The 27339-nt window shown below is 51.7% G+C and overlaps 1 protein-coding gene across 5 annotated transcripts in view; it reads left to right on the top strand.

The window, feature by feature from the left end:
• The first annotated feature begins 892 nt into the window (after positions 1 to 892).
• eml5 (EMAP like 5) overlaps positions 893 to 27339 on the top strand; it is a 41767-nt gene continuing 15320 nt past the window's right edge. For all 5 annotated transcript variants that reach the window (XM_067242844.1, XM_067242843.1, XM_067242846.1 and 2 more), the window contains exons 1-21: positions 893 to 1089; positions 8374 to 8533; positions 11010 to 11108; positions 11837 to 11905; positions 16512 to 16697; positions 17551 to 17686; positions 18859 to 19060; positions 19687 to 19824; positions 20164 to 20420; positions 20533 to 20745; positions 20851 to 21018; positions 21771 to 21877; positions 21984 to 22102; positions 22404 to 22590; positions 22822 to 22927; positions 23531 to 23624; positions 24814 to 24914; positions 25012 to 25317; positions 25562 to 25689; positions 26412 to 26553; positions 26871 to 27023. In XM_067242844.1, the coding sequence (XP_067098945.1) occupies positions 893 to 1089; positions 8374 to 8533; positions 11010 to 11108; positions 11837 to 11905; positions 16512 to 16697; positions 17551 to 17686; positions 18859 to 19060; positions 19687 to 19824; positions 20164 to 20420; positions 20533 to 20745; positions 20851 to 21018; positions 21771 to 21877; positions 21984 to 22102; positions 22404 to 22590; positions 22822 to 22927; positions 23531 to 23624; positions 24814 to 24914; positions 25012 to 25317; positions 25562 to 25689; positions 26412 to 26553; positions 26871 to 27023 (3268 nt within the window). The remainder of the gene's footprint in view (positions 1090 to 8373; positions 8534 to 11009; positions 11109 to 11836; positions 11906 to 16511; positions 16698 to 17550; positions 17687 to 18858; positions 19061 to 19686; positions 19825 to 20163; positions 20421 to 20532; positions 20746 to 20850; positions 21019 to 21770; positions 21878 to 21983; positions 22103 to 22403; positions 22591 to 22821; positions 22928 to 23530; positions 23625 to 24813; positions 24915 to 25011; positions 25318 to 25561; positions 25690 to 26411; positions 26554 to 26870; positions 27024 to 27339) is intronic.

A 27339-nucleotide genomic window follows, 5' to 3' on the forward strand; every position in this document is an offset into this window, starting at 1 on the left:
GACAATATATTTTCATGGTTAGTAGACTAAATTGAAAGGAACTGTTGCGACCAAATCAACTAGAACTGACTAGAGCTAGCTACGTTTACTGTGTGTGAGTTAGATAAACAAGGCTCTCAAGTTTTATCAGAAGTTTGACGTGAAATTAGGCCTACCATACCTTTGGGTAAAAACACAGTTGTGAATACATGACTGTTATCCAGAGAAAAGCAGTAGCCACAGTATTTATAGATGAACATAGTAATTTTAAGTAAGTAAAATTAAAGTCATGTTGGGGTTACTATGTTAATGACCAAACAAAAATATGCTATGTTGGTTAAACACAATTTTATACCATTTTGATTATCAAGACGTACATCATTGATTGACAGCTGCCAAAAGCGTCTTGTCTAAACTACACACCATTGGCTCGCGCTGGTTCTTTAGAGGAGGATTTACGAACATTATAATCATAAATGCCATTGGTCCATCAGCATCCCTTCAGAATTTACATGAATATCCGGAGATGTGATTGGACAGGCCGCCTGTCCATAACATGTAGGGCGGTGCTTGGTAAATAAGTCGAGAACTCCATCTTTGTAGGATTTGACAAGAGCTTCGACCTGTCTCGAGCAGGGCTAAAGGACCTGACTAAAGTAGAAGTAGATATTCGCTTTTCATTATGAGAAGCTCGACGTAGGCAACGACTTTAAAGAAAAGGAAGATATTTAATATACAAATACAACGAAACTGCCATGCACATGGTACTCGGATGCCCTATATAAACGCTTCCTCTGGACAAGATGCATTTCCAACGGAACTATTACCAAGGACAAGGGGCTTGAATGAAATATTTTTTGCTGAATGAAAATATATTTAAAAATTATCTCGACAGAGACAAAGAAGTACAGAAATGGCTGACAGAACCGCTCCGAATTGTCACCTACGACTTGAGTGGGTGTACGGATACCGGGGACATCAGTGCCGCAACAACCTGTACTATACCGCGGCTAAGGAAATAGTCTACTTTGTCGCCGGCGTGGGAGTTGTGTATAACACAAGAGAACACAAGCAAAAATTTTACTTGGGTCACAACGATGACATAATCAGGTAAATCCACTAAAAAGGCAACATTTTCCAAAGTAGTATAATGTGTGTTGACAGCACGCTTGCGAATTTCAGCACCTGGACAGCTACCCATGATGGGAGAGTTTTCTTACCCGTAGTGCCTAGTTCCTAGTTATAGCCTACCTAAAGTTATTATATATTCCCAAACACAGATAGCCGACTGCAAGTTACGTAACACATGCCGTTTGACAAAGTCAGTCATTATTTGCCGTCAACGTTCACAGCCTCATCACAACAGCCAGGAAACAGGCTTCTATTCTCTTCATTTCCTCTCTTCTCATCCCTCCATCTGTCAAAAGGGAAATATAGCCTAACCTCCTGTCTGCTCTCATTGCCATCTTTCAAACTAATGTTGACTGCTCAGTGAACCAGGAAAGCTGCAAAAGCATGAATGTGAACATTAAACATGTCAAATCTCCCCAAAAAGAGACACAGGTGAAATAGTATCAGGCAGACCCGCTGATAGTTATAACCCAACGGAGGTTAGTTAACCTCCAGAGCAACGGTTCTTGGTTGTCATTCGGCATTTTTACAACGGCTTTATTTCATTATTTCAAGGGGATACAATGCAGAGACCGGCTGTACTCTTAATGATGTAAAATGACGGTGCCCATCGCTCGTGTTGACGTGTGGGTTGGCCTGGAGATAACTGGGATTATAAACTGTCACCGTGCCGTTAGTCAGCTGCTCTGCTGTTTCATTATTAATTGGTCAACAGAACTGAGAGACTAACCGTGCATCACCTCTTATGTGTTAAGTGCATCGGTACAATTACTATGTAGTTGGATAACTATTCATAATTAGGTCTACAGAGCAAAACCATATTAATTTATACTAATTTAGCTATTTCGAACATAAAATAAATACAGATGTTACATTTTCATTATTTTCGTTTTTCTGAAATGAAAACAGTATAAAAGCAATGACTAGTAGTTTTTTTAATTTGTCTAGATACAAACTGGATCAGACAGTGTTTTACTCATTATTCAAGCACAAGTGTACTTCAAGGCCTAGCTACGTCCTGGGGGAACCAGAGAAGAGGCAGATAGGCAGTGTGTCCTCCTGGAGAGCCCTCACCTCAGCTGGTCGAGCTGCAGAATCAGGCTCCATCCTGGAGCAGTTCAGTCTGACAACTTAGACCTGAGCCCTGATCCAGAGTTGTTGGCTTGCAGTCTCCTGTTGCAGTCTAAAGGCACATTCTGTGGCCAACTTGGCTGTATAAAAAAGAAACACTTGCAATAGCCTGCCAATACCTCGCCTGCTTGTTAATACTGTGTTGACTTGAGATGTGGGAAGTCTAGACACGGACAAATGGAGGTTTCCGGACCGAGTGGAGACGAAGCTAGACCGTGAAGCGTCCAGGAGACTGGTTGTTGTGTCAGGTGAGGAGAAGCAGGGATGAGCCTGTTCAGGTCTCCCTGTCGGGCCACTCCAGTGGTGAACTCATTTGTGTGGATGAGGTGCAGTGGCCTGCAGGGAGGTGTCCATGTCTCTCTCCTTCCTACTCACAGACAGTGACCAATAGAGACGCGTTTTCTGTCTCTGGATGTTCTCCGTCCATGCTTTGATTCATGTACCTCGTTCGTTTTTGTTTGATGTTTGAGCTTCAGCGTTTGTGTTCATTACCTGAATCGTCATTACTTCCTGGTGTGGTGTGGTGTGTCTGGTATGTTGTGTGGTGTGCCCTGCAGCATCCTCTGTTGTTTTTTAAATAAGGAAGAGGAGGAGGGAGGGAGGGAGGGAGGGAGGGAGGGAGGGAGGGAGGGAGGGAGGGAGGGAGGGAGGGAGGGAGGGAGGGAGGGAGGGAGGGAGGGAGGGAGGGAGGGAGGGAGGAGGAGGAAGAGGGGAGAGAGGAGATGGATGGGAGGGGAGAGAGTGGAAGATGAGCAGGAAGTGGAGGATGAGCAGGAAGTGGAGGATGAGCAGGAAGTGGAGGATGAGCAGGAAGTGGAGGTTGATGAGGAGAACAATGGCCGCTCTATTGACCAGTGTGTCACACATCATACCACCAATTCTAATAATACTGCTAGTTTTCCTGGATTTTGTTGACTACATCTCATCTTGAATCTGTGCTTTTAAGTAGTGATTGGGACTTTAACAGACATCTTTTCAAATTGCGTGTCTTTAGTCGGCATTAAGAATGATACATTTCTCCTTTTTTCCTTATTAGAGAGGCGAGCGCACCAGTAATTTTCTCCCTATCTCTCTCTTTGTGTCTCAGTTCAGTCTTCATACTGACTGGTCCTGCTTGTCTGCCTCATTCCAGAGCTGCCTTTTTCTCTTCACCTTGAATCTCATTTCTACATGGCTTCTCTAAGCTATGTGCACTTGAATGCACTCTTTTCCAATGTAATCCCTAATCTGATCTGATTCATAGTGTTGTTTATTCTAACAGTGTCTATAGAGGAGTGCTGTATTGTAGGGCTGCATTTACATGTTACAATATCCAGGCTCTGCTAGTGATGTGATGTTAGAATTATGTTTATAATACAACGACAGATTCCCCCCCCCCCATGACTACTTATAAGATTAACATCCAGCAGTTAAACTTAACTCTAGACCTTTGTTAGGAAGTCCCATGTTTCTATTTGATCAGTATTATATAAAAATAGGCCTACACACATACTGTCCCCTATAGCGTACATTGGCCAACATATAGAGTACTCCTAACATATGCTCTGACATGTGCTGACGCACACCGCAGGGTACAGTAGCATGCTTCGAGCAATATGATCTTCTAAGATTCACCCATGCATTGAGCCTGCTAAGGTGACACGAATCATCGGGGGAAAAGCCTTTAGCTCTGGCTGGTTCTGCCTTACATCCTTAGCTGTGCGTCCTCTCTGCCTGCCGGCTGACCGCTGTCTGTGGAGAATCCCTATACGTACTCTACTACAGCCGTTCATTCATTATCCTAAAGCTGCTTATCCTGTCCAGGGCTTCCACAAAGCTCTAGTGTCAACCCCCATATGGGGCCACAGCCTATATCCTAGTAGCCTAGAATACTATGCATAGTAGCACAGCCTGCTACTGCAGTGGAGCTACTAAACACCCTCCTCTTTCATACTCGCCTCTCTTCGACACTGAAACGCCACGTGCTCATACGCTGTCTGATGATACTCAGAGTAACAGTGTGGTACTGTTGTTTCTGGTATAGTTTTTTTTTATATCGACCGACCAATCAGATCACTCCCTGACCAGAACATAACCATCATGACTACCGATGAAAACAGGAAGTCGCACAGTGAGGTGTGAGAAACACCTCAAGCAAATACGTCGTCTATCCAGCGTCTGCAGTCTGTAGCATGTCAGGGCTGGAGGCAGGGCTGGAGGCAGGGCTGGAGGCAGGGCAGGAGGCAGGGCAGGGCTGGAGGCAGGGCTGGAGGCAGGGCTAGAGGCAGGGCAGGAGGCAGGACTGGAGGCAGGGCGTCTCCTGGTCCCCCCTGGCGCTCTGCTAGGAACGTCCTCCCTGGAGCGAGTCTCCTGAAGGCCTTTCTGAGGCTGAGGGAAGCAGTCTGACTCGGGGTGAAGTGCTGCTGTGCTCTCTAAAGAGCACGTGTCTACTCTAATTAGGCTCCTCCGAAACACGGTTTATTAAGCTAATAGAATGCCTCAGCATTTTCAACAACCAGCTGTAGACCTTGGTGAGATGCTCATCGAAACTAGATGTTTGTTAAAACAGACATGGCCACGACACCTGTCCTATCACGGAACATCTAAGCCCTTCGACAGAAAGCTCTGTCAGATTGCTGGTATTATGTGTCTTGTATTTGAACTGCTAGACCCATTGTTAGTTGAGAGATGTATAAAGAGACTATTCACTGCTATTGACTCAAATTATGAGGATATTATCATCTGTGTAAGATAGCTATTGACAGGCAGCTCAATCACACCTCCTGGCTCTGTCACAGTAATCCATTCTGTTGACGCATGGGCTAGTGGTCCTTCAGTATGGACACTGTTCTGGTGCTGTTTTATTAATATCTCTTGTTACTGCCCGGCATTGGCACAGACAGGTGCTGGACATTGTTCTATTTTTGGCGTCCAGAATTTCGATTTTCTTTCTAGAATCTACAGAAGATCATGGAAACCCTGACTTTTTGAAATGTGCTAATCCTCTTCTTACTTATAATCCCTGGCAAGAGCAGGCAAGGTGAATACTCTGTGTGTGTGTGTGTGGACCAAACCTGACAATCAGCCATGTTTTGTGTGTGTGTTGGTGTGTATGTGTGCGGGGGAGAATGTCCTCATTTCTACCCCTTGTGCCATTTCGTGTCAACCTTTTCTATCTGACACTTCTGATGCACTGAATTGCCTTTGACTCCCTCACCACCCGGGCCCTGCAGTGTCACAACAGCCCAAGCCTCTCCTCCACCACCAGTTCTTCCTCTCAGCATGCATCAGGTCACACATTTCAGCGAATCCAATCAATTTCACTTGATGGCTCGTCCTGTTAGCCGGCCCAGTGTGCCTGGCCATACAGGGAGTTCTTGGCAGGGTGTAAACCCTCACATCAACGCACCATAGATCAAACCAGAGCACTGCATAGCTGCTCCACAGGCCTGGCCATTAGTGGAGGGATTTCCCAAACTCATTAGCTGATAGGAATGTAATTGAAGCGGCTGTTCTGTTGTAGCGCAGTCCAGAGAGCTGCAGCACTGACAGAGGCCCAGCCTGCAGGCCGAGAGACACAGAGAGACACACCCCTCTCTCCCCTCCACCACAGCGCCTCCGTTAAACAGTGTGTTCAGCAGAGGCTGGAATCGGAGAGACGTTAGGGTTAGTTTTAGGGTTTGTGGTTGAAGTCATCCGGTCGTAGGAAGGGTTTGAGCAATGGAAGTGATTCCACCAAGTATGAGCGGGGCAGCTGTGTAGGCCGTGGGCCCTGTCCGGGCTGACATGTGGTGGCTGTGGTGAGTCCCAGCTTGGCGTTGGCTGACTGGGCTGGTGGAGGAGGGGCGCTGCCTGGCCCTGGACAGGGCTGTTTTTTTTTTTGTCCCTGCTTGAGTTGATGGTTTTGAGGATGCTGTGAGGATTTGATTCAGTGAGGATTTGATTCAGTGAGGATTTGATTCAGTGTGGCTTACTGAGCTGAGCAGACCGGTCTGACAAGCATAATACCATTTTCATCTTCTCTTGTCTGTACCTGTACAGCACCTGGCCCTGGCAGGCCACTTGGTGTCTCTCAGAGCACCAATCACTGCCTCTTTCTCTGATTGCTATTTTTAGCAGCTTTGCTATGATTATGTAATTCATATAAGATGAGATGAGAACTTGTGCCAGTTTGGAGTGGGTTCAGCTGCATGGGGGGTGGGGAAGAGAGGAGAGGTGTCAAGTGTATATCCTGTGTGATTCTAGTGGTGTTCTGGAAGCCCCTTGTTCCTCATGCCTGAACATGGAACATAGAAGTCAGTCCCTTTCGAAAACAGGAGAGAGGAGCACGAGAGAGAGGGGAAGGAGGGAGGAGAAGAGAGAGGGGAAGGAGGGAGGAGGAGAGAGAGGGGAAGGAGGGAGGAGAAGAGAGAGGGGAAGGAGGGAGGAGAAGAGAGAGGGGAAGGAGGGAGGAGGAGAGAGAGGGGAAGGAGGGAGGAGAAGAGAGAGGGGAAGGAGGGAGGAGGAGAGAGCAGGAGAGAGAGGGGAAGGAGGGAGGAGAAGAGAGAGGGGAAGGAGGGAGGAGGAGAGAGCAGGAGAGAGAGGGGAAGGAGGGAGGAGGAGAGAGCAGGAGAGAGAGGGGAAGGAGGGAGGAGAAGAGGGTAAGGAGGGAGGAGAAGAGAGGAGCGGGAGAGAGGGTAAGGAGGGAGGAGAAGAGAGGAGCGGGAGAGAGGGGAAGGAGGGAGGAGAAGAGAGGAGCGGGAGAGAGGGGAAGGAGGGAGGAGAAGAGAGGAGCGGGAGAGAGGGGAAGGAGGGAGGAGAAGAGAGGAGCGGGAGAGAGGGGAAGGAGGGAGGAGAAGAGAGGAGCGGGAGAGAGGGGAAGGAGGGAGGAGAAGAGAGGAGCGGGAGAGAGGGGAAGGAGGGAGGAGAAGAGAGGAGCGGGAGAGAGGGGAAGGAGGGAGGAGAAGAGAGGAGCGGGATAGAGGGGAAGGAGGGAGGAGAAGAGAGGAGCGGGAGAGAGGGGAAGGAGGGAGGAGAAGAGAGGAGCGGGAGAGAGGGGAAGGAGGGAGGAGAAGAGAGGAGCGGGAGAGAGAGGGAAGGAGGGAGGAGAAGAGAGGAGCGGGAGAGAGAGGGAGAGCCGCCACACTGGCTTTGAGTTAATTTGAGGAAGCATGCTGCCCTACCCGCCCGCCTGCCTCCCTCGTCTGCTCTCAGTAACTCTGCACGCTACCATCAGAAATCTGGGAGTGCAGTTGGCAAAACAGGCGGCAGTATTACAATGAGTGAGCTCAGTGGCTGTATGCAATAGATAACAGGACAAGGCAAGGGGAAGAATTGCCCAGTGAATCAGTGTAGCTGCCGGTGGATGTACGAACCAGACCGCAGACTGTTGATGCAGAGCTCCACCTTTCCCAAAAGAGAGGGAACCAGGTTGAGGCGGAGAGGGAGAAGCGAGAGTTGGTCAACGGACAGATCCAGCAGTCCTGACTGAATTAGGACAGGTGAAACCAGCGGAAGGTCAGAGGGAGACCTGCTGTGCTCTGTGAGGGCGCATGGGGGAGCAGGGGGGGAGCGGGGGCAGGAGGGGGCGCGAGGGCAGGAGGGGGAGCAGGAGGGGGAGCAGGAGGGGGAGCAGGGGGGGAGCGAGGGCAGGAGGGGGAGCAGGAGGGGGAGCTAGGGCAGGAGGGGGAGCAGGGGGTGAGCGAGGGCAGGAGGGGGAGCAGGAGGGAGAGCGAGGGAAGGAGGGGGAGCGAGGGAAGGAGGGGGAGCGAGGGCAGGAGGGGGAGCAGGAGGGGGAGCGGGAGGGGGAGCAAGGGCAGGAGCTGGCCCAGGTCCCCCCTCAGGGAGTCCAGCTGCAGCTGGGATTCTGCCTGCCTCTGCCCCCGCCTGGCGTAGTGTCAGGATGGCATCATCTCAGCCTGATGGTGTCTGCTGTCTGAGAAAACCCGAGCCCTCTTATGCTTTCTCTGTTCACATGCCAAACACGCACACGCATGCGTGCACACAAGGACACACACACACACACACACACACACACACAGCTGTCGAGGGGGTTAATCAGCCATAGATCTACTGAATGATTGTTTTAGACTAGTGGATACAGCTGGGATTTAACTGACCATTTCTCTCCCATCCTTCCTGTCTCCCCCCCCGGCCCTCCCCCCCTCCCTACAGTCTAGCTCTCCACCCGGAGCGCGTGCTGGTAGCGACAGGCCAGGTGGGGAAGGAGCCTTACATCTGTGTGTGGGACTCCTACACCGTCCAGACTGTGTCCATCCTGAAGGACGTCCACTCACACGGCATCGCCTGCTTGGCCTTCGACCTGGAGGGACAGGTACGTGGTCCCCACAGCCCCCTCGGGGCCTTCAACCTGGAGGGACAGGTACGTGGTCCCCCCAGCCCCCTCGGGGCACTGGAGGGACAGGTACGTGGTTCCCCCAGCCCCCTCGGGGCGCTGACCAGGCACTCCCACAACTCCCACAATCCTTACACACACACACACACTTACACACACCGTCCATAAAACCCTGTGTAGTTTGGCACTCTTGTGCTTCTGCTACGGGCCGCCATTTGTTTGATTATGCAGCATTAGGAGTTTCTTTGTGGTTTTAATTCAAAGAATATAATTAATACATATATATATATATATAAATATAAATATAAATATAGGGAGTCAGGTGGCTGAGCGGTGAGGGAATCGGGCTAGTAATCCGAAGGTTGCCAGTTCGATTCCCGGTCATGCCAACTGACGTTGTGTCCTTGGGCAAGGCACTTCACCCTACTTGCCTCGGGGGAATGTCCCTGTACTTACTGTAAGTCGCTCTGGATAAGAGCGTCTGCTAAATGACTAAATATTAAATATTAATATAAATATATATACATACGTGTAAACAGTATATAGACACAGTAACACAGTGTAATAGAGAGTACAGAGAGATTTGGGTTAGTCACCCAGCAGCCACAGCAGCAGCTGGTGAGCAGGACCGCGGGGTGAGGTTCCTTCCCCGTGGACTGACCCGCTCCTGAGCTCCACTCTGCTCCACTGACCCCCCCGGCCGGCTGGGTGACACCTCCCTGAAGACTCCTGTAGCATTAGCAGGACGGCTGCACAGACAGGGAGACCAGTAGCAGGCACGCTTCAAAGCTTTCCCTTTAAGAGTCAGGTGGAATCTCATCCACTGGCTCAGGCTGCGACTGAACCTTGACAGGCTGGAGGCTGGAGGAGGTAGACAGGCGCTGACACGTTGGCGTGGAGGGTGAACACGGGACACTGGTCTGTGACTGTGGATACACAAGCTCCCAGGAGACAGGCTCGTTCTTCACCTCCAGCGCCATTAAAGTGAAAACATGATGTAGACCCTTTCCTCTGAACCATCGGCTCGATCGCAGACTGTCAGCGGGCGCACAGGTTTATGTTCACCCCGCACAGTGTGCTGTCGTGGGGTGTATTCATATTTCCCCAAATCAATATTTAATAGATCAAGTCCTCCTCGGTGTCCCGCAGGGGCGTGGGAGCAGAGTTCTACTTCCTCTGCTCCCAGAGACAGACAGGGCCCATGGGAGCAGAGTTCTACTTCCTCTGCTCCCAGAGACAGACAGGGCCCATGGGAGCAGAGTTCTACTTCCTCTGCTCCCAGAGACAGACAGGGGCCATGGGAGACAGACAGGGCCCATGGGAGCAGAGTTCTACCTCCTCTGCTCCCAGAGACAGACAGGGGAAGCCTGTGCTTCTTGCTGGTCCGCTGGAGAGCGGAAGATGGAGACAGGAAGTGACAGACGGGCTCTGAGGCTGCAGGATCGTCCACTGCCTCAGTGCCTCTGCCGGTCTCCTGACTCTGCCTCTAACTCAGCCTCTCCGCTCCCCGCAGTCCAGGCCGAGGCACGGTTCAGGGGAGGCATGTCAGTAGGAATCCCTCAGTCCGTTTACCATGGTAACACTATCAGGACTACACTTGTGTTTCCTACGTCGAGTTTTATACGTATTGAATACCTAAGCAGTACGACCCAGCAGTAGTCTGTCGTACGGATCATAAAACAGCTCCTTGTTCTCTAATCCAATGTGGTTTCTCATTTCTCATCTAGACTTTTTAAAATCCAGATTATCCCATCAGTCTTGCTCTGTGCTGGAGGATGGGTTCAAATCCACACTTTGTCCATGTTTCAACATGAAGTGGTAGATCTTTACCCCTCGTTAAAATACAGACTCCTCCACAACGGTGGAAGTGGTCCCTAACCCTTCCCCCTGCTCCTCTGAATGCCTAAACACTGATTCAGCAGCGGATCAAAGAGAACACCCACCCTCGTACTGAGCAAGGTGCAGGGTGGATATGGATTTCCATAAGCGCTCCTCTCCTGCTACTGCTGCCTACACACTTGGTTGTAGGAGATCCTTCCATCCCCACCACTAGTGTAACATCCAGAGTCAGGGGCTTGGGAGCAGAGCGGCTCTCTCTACCACGCACCACAAACAGACTCATCTTGACGGACTTGACAGCCGTGGCATGAATAGAGAGATCCCTTTGTCGTGTCTGTTTACATTTACATTTAGTCATTTAGCAGACACACTTATCCAGAGCGACTTACAGTAAGTACAGGGACATTCCCCCCGAGGCAAGTAGGGTGAAGTGCCTTGCCCAAGGACACAACGTCATTTCGCACGGCCGGGAATCGAACTGGCAACCTTCAGATTACTAGCCCGATTCCCTAACCGCTCAGCCACCTGACTCCCTACTGTTGAAAGGCAGGACAGAGAGAGGTGTGTCCTGGTGCTGTGTTGTGATTCTCCTGCCTCTGTGCCTTTTCCTCTGCAGTGTCTGGTCTCAGTGGGCCTCGACTCGAAGAACACTATATGTGTGTGGGACTGGAGGAGAGGAAGAGTCCTGGCTGCTGCCCCTGGCCACACCGACCGGGTACGTCTCATCCTCCTCCTCCTCATCCTCCTCCTCCTCCACCTCCTCCTCCACAATCTCCTCCTCCTCCTCCACCTCCTCCTCCTCCTCCACCATCTCCTCCTCCTCCTCCTCCACCATCTCCTCCTTCACGATCTCCTCCTCCACCATCTCCTCCTCCTCCACCATCTCCTCCTTCACGATCTCCTCCTCCATCATCTCCTCCTCCTCCTCCACCATCTCCTCCTCCTCCTCCACCTCCTCCACATCCTCCTCCTCCACCATCTCCTCCTTCACGATCTCCTCCTCCATCATCTCCTCCTCCTCACTCATCCTCCCTTGATCAGCTCAATTACCTCTAAATGGATGCAGGATGAAGCTTGGAGCCCAGGAGATCGAACATAAACCAGTTAGGCCTGATGGATATTTAACATCCCAGACAGACTCTGAGGGAACACTAAGATAATGAAATGGATAAAGAAAAAAGATGAAATGGCTCCAGATTTTCTTTATTACTTTATACAGCCACACAATATTGACAGTAACACAAAAACATTCGGTCTGCTCTCACAGACACAAATGCTCATTCAGTTAACCATTGAAAACGAATAAGCCATATAGTTTCAGATTGAATTAAATGTGAGCGAGATTGAATTTGCATGGTGTTTGTTGCGTTGTGTTTGTACTTGATGTTGCATCTCTCTGATCCCTGACTGTGGAGTGAACCTGCTGTGCTCTTACTCCAACAGATATTTGACATATCGTGGGATTTGTATCAGCCCAGCAAGCTTGTCAGCTGTGGTGTCAAACATATCAAGGTACGACTCATCACGATGCAGCACACACACACACACGCTACACACATACACACTACACACACACGCTACACGTGCTGACTTTACTTTCAACAGCACAAAGTGAAAATTGAGATTCAGGGCTTGTTAAAGAACAGAAGGCTCTTGGAGGGGTTTGCTATTGTGGCTCATTTGCATATTATTTCAGAATGTTCCAAGAGGAAATGCAACGGTTCTGTAGTCCTGTCTGTTTTTCTTGCATTATCGGCAAGACCATATCAAAGAGGAGAAATGCTAATGTTCTGGGGTTCGTGGATGTTAAACCCTACCCTAAGTAGGACAGGCAGTGACACATAGAAATCTCTCTTTTCAAGTTAATCTATATTAACGTGGACTGTATAGAAGGAGAATTGTCTTCTTTTTGTAGGATAATTCAGCAGTGTCTGTATTCAAATATTGTATATTTTCTCACAGTCAGTTTTTCAGTACTCGCCATAAACTGTAGCTGGATTCAGTCCTTTTTCTGAGGCTATTTAATTTGTCCTTTTTCATAGAAGAAGGTTTTTCATGAAACCATCTCCAGACAGTGCTTAACCTTTCTCTGAGGCGTTCAGTAATCTCTGGGTGTGTTTTGAAAGGAGATTCTGTTTCTAAAAATGAGGTTGTGTCTCGAGTGTCGACTTGTCACAACATTTCTCTATTTCACTGAGTGTGATTGTCTACTCTTTCTGTCTCTCCTTACCCCTGTCTGACTCTCTCTCTCTCTCTCTCTCTCTCTCTCTCTCTCTCTCTCTCTCTCTCTCTCTCTCTCTATGACTCTCTGTGTGTGTGTGTGTGTCTCTCCCTCTCTCTGTCTCTCTATGACTCTCTCTGTGTGTGTGTCTGTCTCTCTGTCTCTCTATGACTCTCTCTGTGTGTGTGTGTGTCTCTCCCTCTCTCTGTCTCTCTATGACTCTCTCTGTGTGTGTGTCTGTCTCTCTGTCTCTCTCTGTGTCTCTCTCTGTCTCTCTCTGTCTCTGTCTCTCTCTGTCTCTGTCTCTCTGTCTCTTTCTGTCTCTCTCTGTCTCTCTCTCTCTCTGTCTCTGTCTCTTTCTGTCTCTCTCTCTGTCTCTGTCTCTTTCTGTCTCTCTCTCGTGGTTGAGGTGGGTATGGAATAGTGATGTTCAAGACTGTATTTCCCAAGAGAAGAATATCTCTGCTAACTCCCTCTTCACAATCCTGCTTGTCCTCCCCCTCCTCCCCTCCTCCCCTCCTCCCCTCACTCCTCCTCCTCCCCTCCTCCCCCTCCTCCCCCTCCTCCCCTCCTCCTCCTAACCCCCTTTTTCCCAATAATACCCAGACTCCCCTAAGAGCCCTCCACTCAGAGAAGCCATCCTCACCCCCCACCAGTCCCCCTCTCCTCTCGTGCCCCCCCCCCCCCCCCCCCCCCCCTTTCTGATTTCTCACTCTCTTCCTCTCTCTCCCGATGCCAAGGCAATCCAGCAATCGGCCCACATAATTCCAGAGCCTTTACCCTGCGGACCATGTGACATCTGCTCCTCAGGCCTCTGTGCGCTGAGTGATTATAGCACTCAGTGCATCCAGGAGATTTAGCCCCAGTAATCCTCTCACTCGCAGTCAGGCAGGGTACAACACAGACTCCCTGAGAATACCTCTGCTCCCTGCCCCGGGCCTCGCCTCCCCCACAGGCCCCGCCCCCCCACAGGCCCCGCCTCCCCCCACAGGCCCCCCCCCCCCCCCCACAGGCCCCGCCTCCCCCCACAGGCCCCGCCTCCCCCCACAGGCCCCGCCTCCCCCACAGGCCCCCGACTCCCCCACAGGCCCCGCCTCCCCACAGGCCCCGCCCCCCCCACAGGCCCGCCTCCCCCACAGGCCCCGACTCCCCCACAGGCCCCGCCTCCCCACAGGCCCCGCCCCCCCCACAGGCCCCGACTCCCCCACAGGCCCCGCCTCCCCCACAGGCCCCGACTCCCCCACAGGCCCCGACTCCCCCACAGGCCTCGACTCCCCCACAGGCCCCGACTCCCCCACAGGCCCCGCCCCCCTCCCCCCCCCCCAATCCCCACCACAGAAGGGCTGGCTAGCTGGACAGCTAATCGTTTAGCCAACAGGAAGTGGTTCATTTGTTCATGACTTTGTTTTTACCTTTGAAGCTGCTAAGTGTGTGTTAGCCATTACTCTAACATCGAGAATCCTTTGTGTGCACACGCACACACACACACACCCATACACACACACCCATCAGAATCAGAATCAGAATGGGATTTATTCGCCATGAAAGTTTGCACAGACAAGGAATTTGCTTTGGCAGGAAGGTGCATACACACACACACACACCCACACACTCATACACACACTCATACACTAACTCACATACACACACAAACACACATTGTGCTTGCTGGATTCACTCTGTGTGACGGATGAGTTTCCTATGTCACTGTGGACTGCCAGGGTCAATCAGAGAGAGATGAGGTGGGCTGGATGGGGATATGTTCTCTCAGAATCCCCCTGACCCCCGGCACCCAGGCAGCCCCTCCTCTGACTCACCCTGCCTCTCCTTGCCAGGACCAGCCTGTCAGCCTGTCAGTCAGGCCGTGTGCGACGCCCTGCCAGGCGGGGTGATGACACTGGGGTCCGCCGAGGTTGTGGGGAGGGAGCCCGGAGGGAGAGGGAGGGGCCAGGCTCTCGGCTGGTGAATTACAGCCTCTCCACATTGATTACATTAAAAGGTTTTTCGCGTGTGGTGGGGGTGGGGTTGTGAGGAGGGGGAAGGAGGGGGTTGGCGGGCGGGCGGGGTGGGGGAGGGGGGGGGGGACCAGAGCTTTGAGTCGTGTGCTTGCGTGAGTGAGTGACAGGCTGCTGATTCTGACCTGGGCAGAATGGAGGGCTGCCTTCAACTTTTAGTTTCTCTCCAGGCAAACAAAACCAAGCCTCTGGAGCCTATACTCTCTCCCTCCATCCCTCCCTCTCTCTCGCTCTTGCTCTTGCTCTCGCTCTCTCTCTCTCTCTCTCTCTCTCTCTCTCTCTCTCTCTCTCTCTCTCTCTCTCTCTCTCTCTCTCTGTGTCTCTCTCTCCCTCCCCTTCTCTCTGTCTCTCTCTCTCTGTGTCTCTCTCTCTCCCTCCCCCCTCTCCCTCTCTCTGGCTCTCTCTCTTTCTGTGTCTCTCTCTCACTCCCCCCTCTCTCTGTCTCTCTATGTGTCTCTCCCTCTCTCCCTCTCTCTATCTCTCTCCCTCTCTCTCTCTCTCTCCCTCTCTCTCTCTCTCTCTCTCTCTCTCTCTCTCTCTCTCTCTCTCTATCTCTCTCTCTCTCTCTCTCTCTCTCTCTCCCTCTCTCCCTCCTCTGGCCTCATCACAAAGCCCTCCAGCGTCCTGCCTCGTCTCAGTAATTCAGCAGGGAGGATTATCTGGAGTCGTGGGCTCCCTGCCTTATCAGGCTGGAGCAGGGAGGGCCTCCGCAGTCTCTCTGCTCCCCGCCGCCTCTTCTGCAGGCTGGGACACAAAACCCCTGACGAGCCCTCCGCCCAACCCGAAGCACACACACACACAGACATAAACACACACAAACACACACACAGAGACACAAACACACACAGAAATACACACACAGACGTACACACACACACACAAATACACCACACACACACACCATGTTGCTCTGATACACCACAGGCTCCTGCAGGGTTGTGGAGGTCTGCCGGATCATGGATCCCTCCTGTCATCACCCTGGACCCCCCCGTCCACCCGTACGCCAGGTAGTGAGGAGCATCCAGCTGGCTGCGTTTAGATCGGAGATGGTCTACCAGTCCTGTCTAGCTTCCCCAGAGATGCACATCTTTCTTACGATCTGATGAAGGGCAACGCCCCTTCCACCTGCGTCTGAGCAGCACGTCTATCATGGCCATGCGCCAAAAGCAGGATGCAAGTTCATTTGTTAGGGAAATTAAATGTTCCTTTCCCTCTTCTGACTGTGGCAGGTTTGAAATGAGCGGATGCGTTGGAGCTGGGGGGGGGGGTCTGCGAGATGTGTTCTCTTCTGGCAGGATATGGAAACGGCTGCCATTTTTCAGCTGCTTTGGCTCTCCTGCCTCTCTGAGTGTGTGTGTGTCTGTCTGTGTGTGTGTGTGGGTGTGTGTGTGTGTCATCGCTCTCACGCCGTCGTCCCTCTCTCAGCCTCACCTCCAGACACAGAGGCAGACCCAGAGGCAGACCCAGAGGCAGACCCAGAGGCAGACCCAGAGGCAGTCACAGAGGCAGACCCAGAGGCAGTCACAGAGGCAGTCACAGAGGCAGACACATAGGCAGACCAGAGGCAGACACAGAGGCAGTCACAGAGGCAGACACCGAGGCAGTCACAGAGGCAGTCACAGAGGCAAACACAGAGGCAGTCACAGAGGCAGTCACAGAGGCAGTCACAGAGGCAAACACAGAGGCAGTCACAGAGGCAGTCACAGAGGCAGACACAGAGGCAGACACAGAGGCAGACACATTTTTATAGAAGCCATTTTTATAGAAGCCTCCCTCGCTACATAAGCTGAATTCATTCATCGATAAACAACTTTTCTGAGGGGTCTGGAAAATGAGTCAGTGCTAATGTCGGCTTCTGTCCTGTTCTTCTCTCTGTCTCCAGTTCTGGAGCTTGTGTGGCAACGCTCTGACCCCCAAACGAGGTGTCTTTGGCAAAACGGGAGACCTCCAGACAATCCTCTGCCTCGCCTGTGCCAAGGACGAGGTCACGTACTCTGGTGCCTTGAACGGAGACATCTACGTGTGGAAGGGCATCAATCTGCTGCGTACGGTCCAGGGAGCACACGGGGTAGGTAATCGTCCTGTTCCCCCTGTTGCTTATCTGCTCCTCTTCCTAGTAATACCTGCTGTTCCTGTGTCTCTGCCCCCCCCCCCCCTGTCTCCTAGTGTGGGCTGGAAGTCAGTCAGAATGCTAAGCAGGCTGCTCTCAGATCAGCAGCTCTGGTACGTCGAGCCTCAGCCTGTGTTAGTGTTTCTCCCAGCCTCCACACGCCCTCCGGAGGCCCGCTTTCACGCCCTCACTCCCTCCCTCGCTCAGTCACACCGGCTGCCCCACACCCACCTCGGCGCAAAGGTCAGCTCTGTCCAGCGTGCCGAGGTCCTCCACATCTCGCCCTCCGTGTGCAGCTAACACACCTACACCTCTTGCTGTTTACCCTGCTGGAGGCTGGCCTGCCTGTGCTTGTTATTGTGGACGGTTACGTGAGGAGAGCGGTCTGATGGCAGTGGGAGGCTGTGGCTCTGTTTGAGTCGGCCCAGAGCAGAGGATCAGCGTTTACTACCCAGGATTAAATGATATCTGTGGGCTCAACAGCTGGGTGGAGAGATGCTGGGATGGGGGGATGGTGGGATAGGGGAGGGGACAGTGCTCCTCCGACACACACTCACACACACACACACACACAATTGTAGGACGCTGTCAAACTGTTTCCTAGCCAGCTCCCACGCCCCCTCTCCCTTCCACCAATCAGGGAGTCACTGCCAGAACCTGCCAACTAAACCTGCCGATCCGTCAGCTCTGTGCTAGCCCATCTTCCTGAAACGAAAAGCGAGTAGCTGTGAGGAAGCGTGGTCAGGCGGGGACCCTGGTGGCAGCACTCGCTCGGGCCTGTGTCGTCCTGACAGTCTGTTCTCTCCTCCAGTCAGGGATATTCAGCATGAACGCCTGTGAGGAGGGCTTCGCTACCGGGGGGCGCGACGGCTGTGTGCGTCTCTGGGACCTCAGCTTCAAACCCATCACTGTCATGGACCTCAAGGAGACAGATCAAGGATATAAAGGTGACGTCACCAGGGTGGTGTTGGTTATTTCCACGACTGCAGTCATTCACACTCGCAGGCTTAGACAGACTACTGCTGTCAAAGCAGCGAGATCTGTCGATCTTTACTGTCTTATTCTTTTAAATCACAAGCCCATTCTCCTGCCTCTATTCAGTTTTTTTCTCGATTCTGTTCTTATTTGTAGTCACTCATTTGTTTTCTTGTCACTGTCTCTTTGATTTCACCAGTAGCTAGAGGGGAGAATAGCCGAGGTGGGTACTGTTGCCTGGGGCGATGTAGGAGTACCCGCCCCATCATGTCCCTATCCCTCCCTGTCCTGCTCCACCCCTGTGGGCTGCTCTGTCCTGCTCCACCCCTGTGGGCTGCTCTGTCCTGCTCCATCCCTGTGGGCTGCCCTGTCCTGCTCCGCCCCTGTGGGCTGCACTGTCCTGCTCCACCCCTGTGGGCTGCTCTGTCCTGTTCCACCCCTGTGGGCTGCTCTGTCCTGCTCCACCCCTGTAGGCTGCCCTGTCCTGCTCCGCCCCTGTGGGCTGCCCTGTCCTTCTCCACCCCTGTGGGCTGCCCTGTCCTTCTCCACCCCTGTGGGCTGCTCTGTCCTGCTCCGCCCCTGTGGGCTGCACTGTCCTGCTCCACCCCTGTGGGCTGCTCTGTCCTGCTCCGCCCCTGTGGGCTGCACTGTCCTGCTCCATCCCTGTGGGCTGCCCTGTCCTGCTCCACCCCTGTGGGCTTCCCTGTCCTGCTCCACCCCTGTGGGCTGCCCTGTCCTGCTCCAGCCCTGTGCTGTACATGTGCTATGGACTGTATACAGTTTTAATGAGGTGCAAAGTTTGTGAATGTACAGGAAAGTCGTCCCTCCATCTCCTAGAGACAGCAACCTTTAGCCTAGACCACTGTTTCCTTGACAACAGCTTTACTTATTTGATTCCTTCTGTGTTTAATAAAGATCCCAGTTGTGTAGAGCGGTTGTGAATGTTACCCTGAAACCCTCTGTCTGTGTGAATGTTTATTTGTTTTCCTTATTGGCATGACTGTTTGTCTGGGTATTTCTGGGTATTGTATTAACGTATGTTTTTTGTGTGTGCTTGCGTGTATGTATGTGTGCTTGGGCGTGTGTGTGTGTGTGTGCTTGCACATGTGTGCTTGTTTGTGTGTATGTGTGTGTGTGTGGACAGGGCTGTCGGTCCGCAGTGTGTGCTGGCGGGGGGACCACATCCTGGTGGGCACCCAGGACAGCGAGATCTTTGAGGTGGTGGTGCACGATCGCACCAAGCCTTTCCTCATCATGCAGGGTCACTGCGAGGGCGAGCTGTGGGCGCTCGCCGTCCACCCCACCAAGCCCCTGGCCATGACCGGCAGTGACGACCGCTCTGTCAGGTAGGACCGGACCTTTAAACCCCGTTCATACCTGGTACTGGCTCTGTTAGGGGCCCGGGGGTACCCAGGAGGAAAGAGATTGGACTTATAGTATATACATACAAAGTACAAGGGCATGATCAATATTATCGGATCAAAAACGTTTACGAACGTTTACAAAACTGAGACGTTTTAAATCGGGGGTAATAGTAAAATCGATTAATGATGAATCCCTAGTACAGACATACTTGGATTTATTAAAGTTATCAATAAGTATGTGAATATTTGAAATCTCTAAGTACACCAGTCGAATTGCGTCAAGGAAAAACATACCAAAGAAAACGGAAATGTCTTAAGCTCTCATTTAGTACGTCTAACTTCAGGATTGAAGTATTCTCCTTTTTCATCTGAGCACACTCCCGTCATCTGCTGATGTGTGCGGGGAATCAGGTGGCTGAGCGGTGAGGGAATCGGGCTAGTAATCCGAAGGTTGCCAGTTCGATTCCCGGTCATGCAAACTGACGTTGTGTCCTTGGGCAAGACACTTCACCCTACTTGCCTCGGGGGAATGTCCCTGTACTTACTGTAAGTCGCTCTGGATAAGACCGTCTGCTAAATGACTAAATGTAAATGTAAAATGTGTTTAGGATATGGAGTCTGATCGACCACGCGCTGATCGCTCGCTGCAACATGGAGGAGCCCATCCGCTGCGCTGCCGTGAGCACTGATGGGATCCACCTGGCTCTGGGCATGAAGGACGGCTCCTTCACCGTCCTCAGGGTCAGGTAAGCACAGGGGTCGAAGGTCACCTGGGCAGAGCTCGTTTCACCTGCTCGTTTAACCTGGGGTCAGCGGTTAGGGAATCAGGCTATTAATCAGAAGGTTGCCGGTTCAATTCCTTGTTGTGCAAAATGACGTTGTGTCCTTGGGCAAGGCACTTCACCCTACTTGCCTCGGGGGAATGTCCCTGTACTTACTGTAAGTCGCTCTGGATAAGAGCGTCTGTTAAATGACAAAATGTAATGTAATGTAAACCTCTATGACAGAGGCCTTTTAAGCTTAATTTCCTGTCTGTCTATTGGAGTCACGGTAACACTTCCTCCTGACGGCTTGTCCGTTTGCAGGGACATGACAGAGGTGGTCCACATCAAGGACAGGAAGGAGGCCATCCATGAGCTGAAGTACTCACCTGACGGAGCTCACCTGGCCGTGGGCTCCAACGACAACTCAGTGGACGTGTACGGGGTGGTGCAGAGGTACAAGAAGGTGGGGGAGTGCATCGGCTCCTGCAGCTTCATCACTCACATGGACTGGTCCACCGACAGCAAGTACCTGCAGACCAATGACGGCAGCGGCAGGAGACTCTTTTACAGGATGCCAAGTGAGTTCCAGTCAGCCTCAGTTGGGTTTGTGTTTGGATGCTTAAGGACAAAATGGAACGTGTTTGGTGTATTTTTTGTAAAAAAAAAAAAAGCTTGTTTTTTTTTTCCTAGGCGGTAAGGAAATCGCCAACCGTGAGGATCTGAAGATGGTGCAGTGGTCGTCCTGGACGTGTGTGTTGGGTCCCGAGGTTAACGGGATCTGGCCTAAATACTCAGAGATCAACGACATCAACTCTGTGGATGCAAACTTCAATAACCAAGTTTTAGTGACGGCGGACGACTACGGATTAGTGAAACTTTTGCGATACCCGTGTATAAGAAAAGGTAAGGAGTTTCCTTTTCAGTTTTGGATTAGGGTTAGGGTTTTTTCATTTATTATCTTTATCATGTTGTATGTTTGGCTGACATTACGTGTCTTTCTCCTCCTAGGTGCAAAATTTAAAAAGTATTTAGGTCACTCTGCCCATATAACCAACGCCAGGTGGTCACATGACTACCAGTGGGTGATAACCATTGGTGGAGCTGACCACTCTGTGTTCCAGTGGAAGTTTGTTCCGGAGAGAAAATCGAAAGAAGCGCTCCACATAGCACCTCAAGGTAGGTTGCACCAACATCACAGTGTGACATCACAGTGTGACATCACAGTGTGACATCACCACCCAAATAAGGCCCTGACTTACTGTACATTTAGTCATTTTTTTGTCATTTTTAGCAGACTTAACGCTGCACTCACGCTGAAAGGTCACAGGGTTCTGCCCTTTTAGCTTCTGTTACCTGTAACCCTCTAAAAGGTCTTCGCAGAGAGCTATCATCACATCATAAATAATGAAGAAAACATGAAGTGACTCAGGCTTGCAGCCAGCACACTGGTGTACAGTTCGCTTACGCACGAACGTGAAACCTTGTCCTTGTTTGTAACCGCTGTCGTTTTGAAAGAGACGGCCCGAGGCAGAGCTGCAGTTTGCATCGGGAAAATTAAACGTCATACTGAATACCGCTTCCTTTAATTTAGCTAATGGATCCTGGGAGAAGGGCTGAGCCTGCCAGACCCACTGATGGTCTTGTCTTGGCTCAGTCGCCTTTCTCTTCATCAGCATTATGTCTGACTGATGGCCCCTGTAAGGGTCCCTGTAAGGGTCATACAGTCCACCCTGTAAGACTGTTAGAGCCTGGACAAACTGAAATGGCGTTGCCACACAGTAAACCACCAGTCAACATCCCATAACACCTCAGCTTTAGAGAGAAAACAGGACGTTGTCTGCAAAGTGTTTCCGTGGTGATCCGTCATGTGGAGTCAGTGTGGTTTTGTCGTGGTGGAGGGTGACTGTGGACGCGCTCCTCTCCTGCAGAGAGCCTGGCAGACTCCAACAGCGAGGAGTCGGACTCGGACCAGTCGGACGTGCCGGAGATGGACTCAGAGATCGAACAGGAGACGCAGCTCACGTACAGGAGACAGGTCAGTCACCTGATCATCACCCGTGATCTAGCTGCAGCCTGTGTACAACAATCATATTTAAATATACTTCATGTATATCTGTGTCATGTGGTTGATTTCTGCACAGGTTTACAAAGAAGATCTACCTCAGCTCAAAGAGCAGTGCAGAGAGAAGCACCGAGCGCTGGCCATGAAGAAGAGGGAGCGGGCGCCAGGAAGTGGCGTCAAACTCCACTTCATCCATGGGTGGGTGGACCTCTGCCTGCTGCAGGCATTACACCACCCAACACAGTACTCTCTCTGTCTCTCTCTCACTCTACTTTTACCATCTCTCTTTCTCTCTAACTCTCTCTGTCTCTCACTCTCTCTGTCTCACTCTCTACTTTCACCATCTCTCTGTCTCTCTCTATCCCTCTGTCTCTCTCTCTCTCTCTCACTCTACTTTCACCATCTCTCTGTCTCTGTCTCTCTCTCTAGCCCTCTCTCTCTATCATTAACTCTCCCTCTCTCTATCACTAACTCTCTCTCTCGTGTTACCTTCCGGCAGCTACAGAGGCTACGACTGCCGTAGCAACCTGTTCTACACTCAGACGGGGGAGATCGTGTACCACGTGGCGGCTGTGGGTGTGGTCTACAACCGGCAGCAGAACACCCAGCGCTTCTACATGTGCCACGACGACGACATCCTGTGCTTGGCCATCCACCCCCTCAAGGACTACGTCGCTACCGGCCAGGTAGCCAGCCAGCCCCTGCTCTGCATGAAATATTCAGAGGCTGGGATAGAGTAGCTCTCAGTGCCCAGGTCAGAGTTAGGACAGATGGGCTGGCCTGGAGGAATGTCCCTTAGCTAAGACTGAAGTGTTGTATTAAATATGTTTATTATGTACACAAGCCATGCAGTAGCCTAGCAACAAGACAATATAAAGTGTGCATGTGTGTGTGCGTGTGTGTGTGTGTGCTCTCAGGTTGGCAGAGACTCCTCCATTCACATATGGGACACGGAGGTTCTGAAGCCCATGTCAGTGTTGAAAGGATCCCACCAGCTGGGAGTGTGTGCACTGGACTTCTCAGGTAACCCCCCCTCCTCCCTCCGGAATGCTCCGGAACGCCCCCGAACGCTCCACTGCTGCTTCCAGCACCTCTCCCCTGACGATTCTCTGAACATGCCAAAACAAAAACACCCCTTCAAATCTCCCCTCCTACTCAACATAACCTAAATAGCCCCGCTGGTCGGGATAGAAATTGTCAGACAGGCCTGTGTGCCCGTAGAGGAGGAGGGTGAGGGGTAACGTTCCGTCTCTGACGTGGTGTTGTGAAGTCTGGGTGTTCAGGCTGTCTAGCAGCATCAAGGCGGGGAATGTCTCTCACCTCCTCTAATTGGCCTTGGACAGACAGTCAGGCAGGCTGCCTTGCAGGGGAAAGGGAGACGCTGTCTTTGTAAACGCTGTATTGCGTCAGATGGCTGAGCAGTTAGGGAGTCAGGCTATTAATCAGAAGGTTGTTGGTTCGATTCCCGGCCGTGAAAAATTATGTTGTGTCCTTGGGCAAGGCACTTCACCCCTTCTTGCCTCGGGGAGAATGTCCCTGTACTTACTGTAAGTCACTCTGGATAAGAGCGTCTGCTAAATGACTAAATGTTAAATGTATTGAACAGACACGTCTTGTTTCTCCTAGCGGATGGTAAACGCCTGGCCTCTGTAGGACTGGATGACAACCACACCATTGTCCTGTGGGACTGGAGGAAGGGAGAGAAGCTCTCTGCCATAAGGTGAGCACACTGACCCCTGGGACCCTGTCAGGTATACCCCGCCTCCGCCACAGCAGATGTCACCTGAAGAGGCCCAGACAGTAGACACAGGTGTACCAGGGTCACACGCTTCTGGATCGAAATAAAACATTAGACGATCATAAAAAATACAGATGTGGTTCACGTTCATACAGTAGGAGGTGTTTTTTTTTTCTTCCTCCAAGCACAATGTTGGCAGCTATCTCTTATATCCTTAGTTCCTGTGGAGGACTCATTCTTGTAGGACGATGAATCAAAGGTTTAAGAGCTCACACGTAAACGCCACTTGAGTTCACCAGACTGGAGAATCACAAATCTCACCCTTCCGTTTCATTTTGGAGACAGTTTTAGCACCTGCTGTTTGAATATGGACGTTTATATATAAGGTGCAAATTGAAATTGTACAGCTGAGTTATGAGGAGATGGAGTAAGCGTGGATGAGGTCCTGTAGAGCAGCGAGACTGAAGCTAAGAGAGGCCCTGGAGAACAGATGAGATGTCTGTCCACCTGCTCAGCGGTTAAAGCACTTAACAGCAGAGAGGAGGAGGAGAGAGAGGAGGAGGAGAGAGAGGTAGGAGAGAGAGGGAGGAGAGAGAGGAGGAGGAGAGAGAAGGAGGGAGGAGAGAGTTAGAGAGTGCTCCAGCAGCATGAAGGGCAGTGATTAGACATGTCAGTGTGCTCTGCTCCATCGCCAGGGCAGAAAACTGATCCTTATTGTTCAGACAGGAAAAGAAAAGCTGGGCCCTGGAGGGGCACGGAGACACACTGGCAGACAGACACCCTGACAGACAGACACCCTGACAGACAGACACCCTGGCAGTGAGACACCCTGACAGTGAGACACCCTGACAGACAGACACCCTGACAGACAGACACCCTGACAGACAGACACCCTGACAGACAGACACCCTGGCAGTGAGACACCCTGGCAGTGAGACACCCTGACAGACAGACACCCTGACAGACAGACACCCTGACAGACAGACACCCTGACAGACAGACACCCTGGCAGTGAGACACCCTGACAGAGAGACACCCTGACAGACAGACACCCTGGCAGTGAGACACCCTGTGGAGATTCCACATGGTTGTCTTCCTCTTCATATATCCGTACAACCCTTTTAATCTGGATCAGGCTGGATGTAAGGCTGCTGTCATGTTGTCTCCACAGGGGAAGCAAGGATAAGATTTTCGTTGTTAAAATCAACCCATACATGGCAGACAAGCTCATCACAGCCGGCGTTAAGCACATGAAGTTTTGGCATAAAGCCGGTAAGTGACTCACACATGCCGGACCCGTCTGATAAACAGAGCAGTGTTCCCTGCCGCGGGCCGCGTGACATCTCATTGGACGCCCTCCCCTCCTCAGGTGGGGGTCTGATTGGTCGTAAGGGCAACATGGGGAAGACGGAGACCATGATGTGTGCGGTGTACGGCTGGACGGAGGAGACGGTGTTCTCGGGCACGTGCACTGGAGACATCTGCATCTGGAGAGACATGTTCCTGGTGAAGACCGTGAAGGCCCACGACGGGCCCGTGTTCAGCATGCACGCCCTGGAGAAGGGCTTCGTGACCGGGGGAAAGGACGGCATCGTGGCTCTCTGGGACGACACCTTCGAGAGGTGCCTGAAGACCTACGCCATCAAGAGAGCCGTTCTGGCGCCCGGCTCCAAAGGTAAAAGGTCACCTTCCTTCCTTCTACTCCAATCACATTACGTAGCGGGCGCGCCGCTGGAGAGAGGCAGTGAAATCGTTTAGATGGAAATCCATTAAAACGCTCAATCCCATTTGGCTGTAATGAAGATTGCTTTCTGTGGCGGAGGTGGAGGTTGTTGATGGGAGGTGGAGGTTATTGACGGTGTTGTCTCTGCAGGGTTGTTGATGGGAGGTGGAGGTTATTGACGGTGTTGTCTCTGCAGGGTTGCTGCTGGAGGATAACCCTTCCATACGGGCCATATCCCTGGGTCACGGTCATATCCTCGTGGGAACCAAGAACGGGGAGATACTGGAGGTGGATAAAAGCGGACCCATTACTCTCCTAGTCCAGGTGAGAGGAACACAAACACAACTCAAATACCTGTCACATTCCTGAACATCTGAAGCAGCCAGGTCATTGGAGTCCATTTAAGTGGCAGCCAATGAGAAGCCAGTGATGGAAGGGTCAGGTGGGGTTAGATGTTTTTGGCTTGTAGTTCTTAGAAGACTGTTGCCAATATCTCTTAATATTATTTAACAAATGTTGGCTCTCTAGAGTCTAGACAACTTGTATAAAACAATTTTGAAAAAATCATAAATAAAATCGTCTTGTCACTTTCATTTTGTTAAGTGCCCCTACAATCTTTTCAAGATCCGAGATAGAGACCCAGAGCTAATCTTATTAATTACCTTTTTGAAATGCTTTAAGGTAAATAAGCAATTTCTTGTGCCTCAAGGCAGTCCAATCAAATCATATGGGATGAGTTTTGTCAGCTTGTTCGAGCTGCCATGTTTCAACATTGATTTTCATCGAGCACTTAGCTCAGTACCCGAGCCCATCAACTACTGCCTTTATTATATTTTCAGTGATGGGATTCTGGTTGGAACTCCATGTCCAACAGAGTTTTATAATAAATGTATGTGTGTCCAGAAGGCAGTTCTCTCTCTCTCTGTCTCAGACCTGGCAGCACTTTGATTCTTCTGTCTTTGTTTTCTGTGTGTGTGTGTGTGTGTGTGTGTGTGTGTGTGTGTGTGTGTGTGTGTGTGTGTGTGTGTGTGTGTGTGTGTGTGTAGGGCCACATGGAGGGCGAGGTGTGGGGCCTGGCCACTCACCCCCACCTCCCGCTGTGTGCCACCGTCAGCGACGACAAGACGCTGCGCATCTGGGACCTCTCCCCCAGTCACTGCATGCTGGCCGTACGCAAGCTCCGCAAGGGTGAGTGAGCCAGGCGCCTCAGCGAGACACCAGACCCAGCCTCACCCCCCCAGCCCCCTTCTGTCACTGTGGAGTCAGGTGGCTGAGCGGTTAGGGAATCGGGCTAGTAATCAGAAGGTTGCTGGGTCAATTCCTGGCTGTGCCAAATGACGTTGTGTCCTTGGGCAAGGCACTTCACCCTACTTGCCTCGGGGGGAATGTCCCTGTACTTACTGTAAGTCGCTCTGGATAAGAGCGTCTGCTAAATGACTAAATGTAAATGTTGTGGCCGTCGGTTGGCTGGTCTGCAAGCTAACAGGAGCTCCTCCTGTCTCCAGGGGGGCGCTGTTGCTGCTTTTCCCCCGACGGCAAGGCCCTGGCCGTGGGCCTGAACGACGGCAGCTTCCTGATCGTCAACGCAGACACCCTGGAGGATCTGGTGTCCTTCCACCATCGCAAGGACGTCATCTCCGACATCCGGTTCTCTCCAGGTGGGCGTGACGCGCTCTGCTCCTCTGTCGTAGACCCCAGTCTCTTCTGCCCCAGTGCCGGTCCTTCCTATAGGCGACATAGGCAGCCGCCTAGGGCGGCAGGAAGGGGGGGGGGGCGCCAATTTCCCAAGTGCATCCATTTAAATGAACCCTCTTGCTGCCCTTGAGTTTCAAACGCACTACCAACAGAGGGCGCCATCCGCGGCAGATCATATGTTTGTGTTGTGGTTTGCACCCCGGTTTGCGCCCCGGGGCACCAAATGTGCTAGGACCGGCACTGATCTGCCCTGAGAGAAAGAGGAAAAAACTCCAGATG

This window comes from Osmerus mordax, chromosome 9 (assembly GCF_038355195.1).
Source record: "Osmerus mordax isolate fOsmMor3 chromosome 9, fOsmMor3.pri, whole genome shotgun sequence".
NCBI lineage: Eukaryota > Metazoa > Chordata > Actinopteri > Osmeriformes > Osmeridae > Osmerus > Osmerus mordax.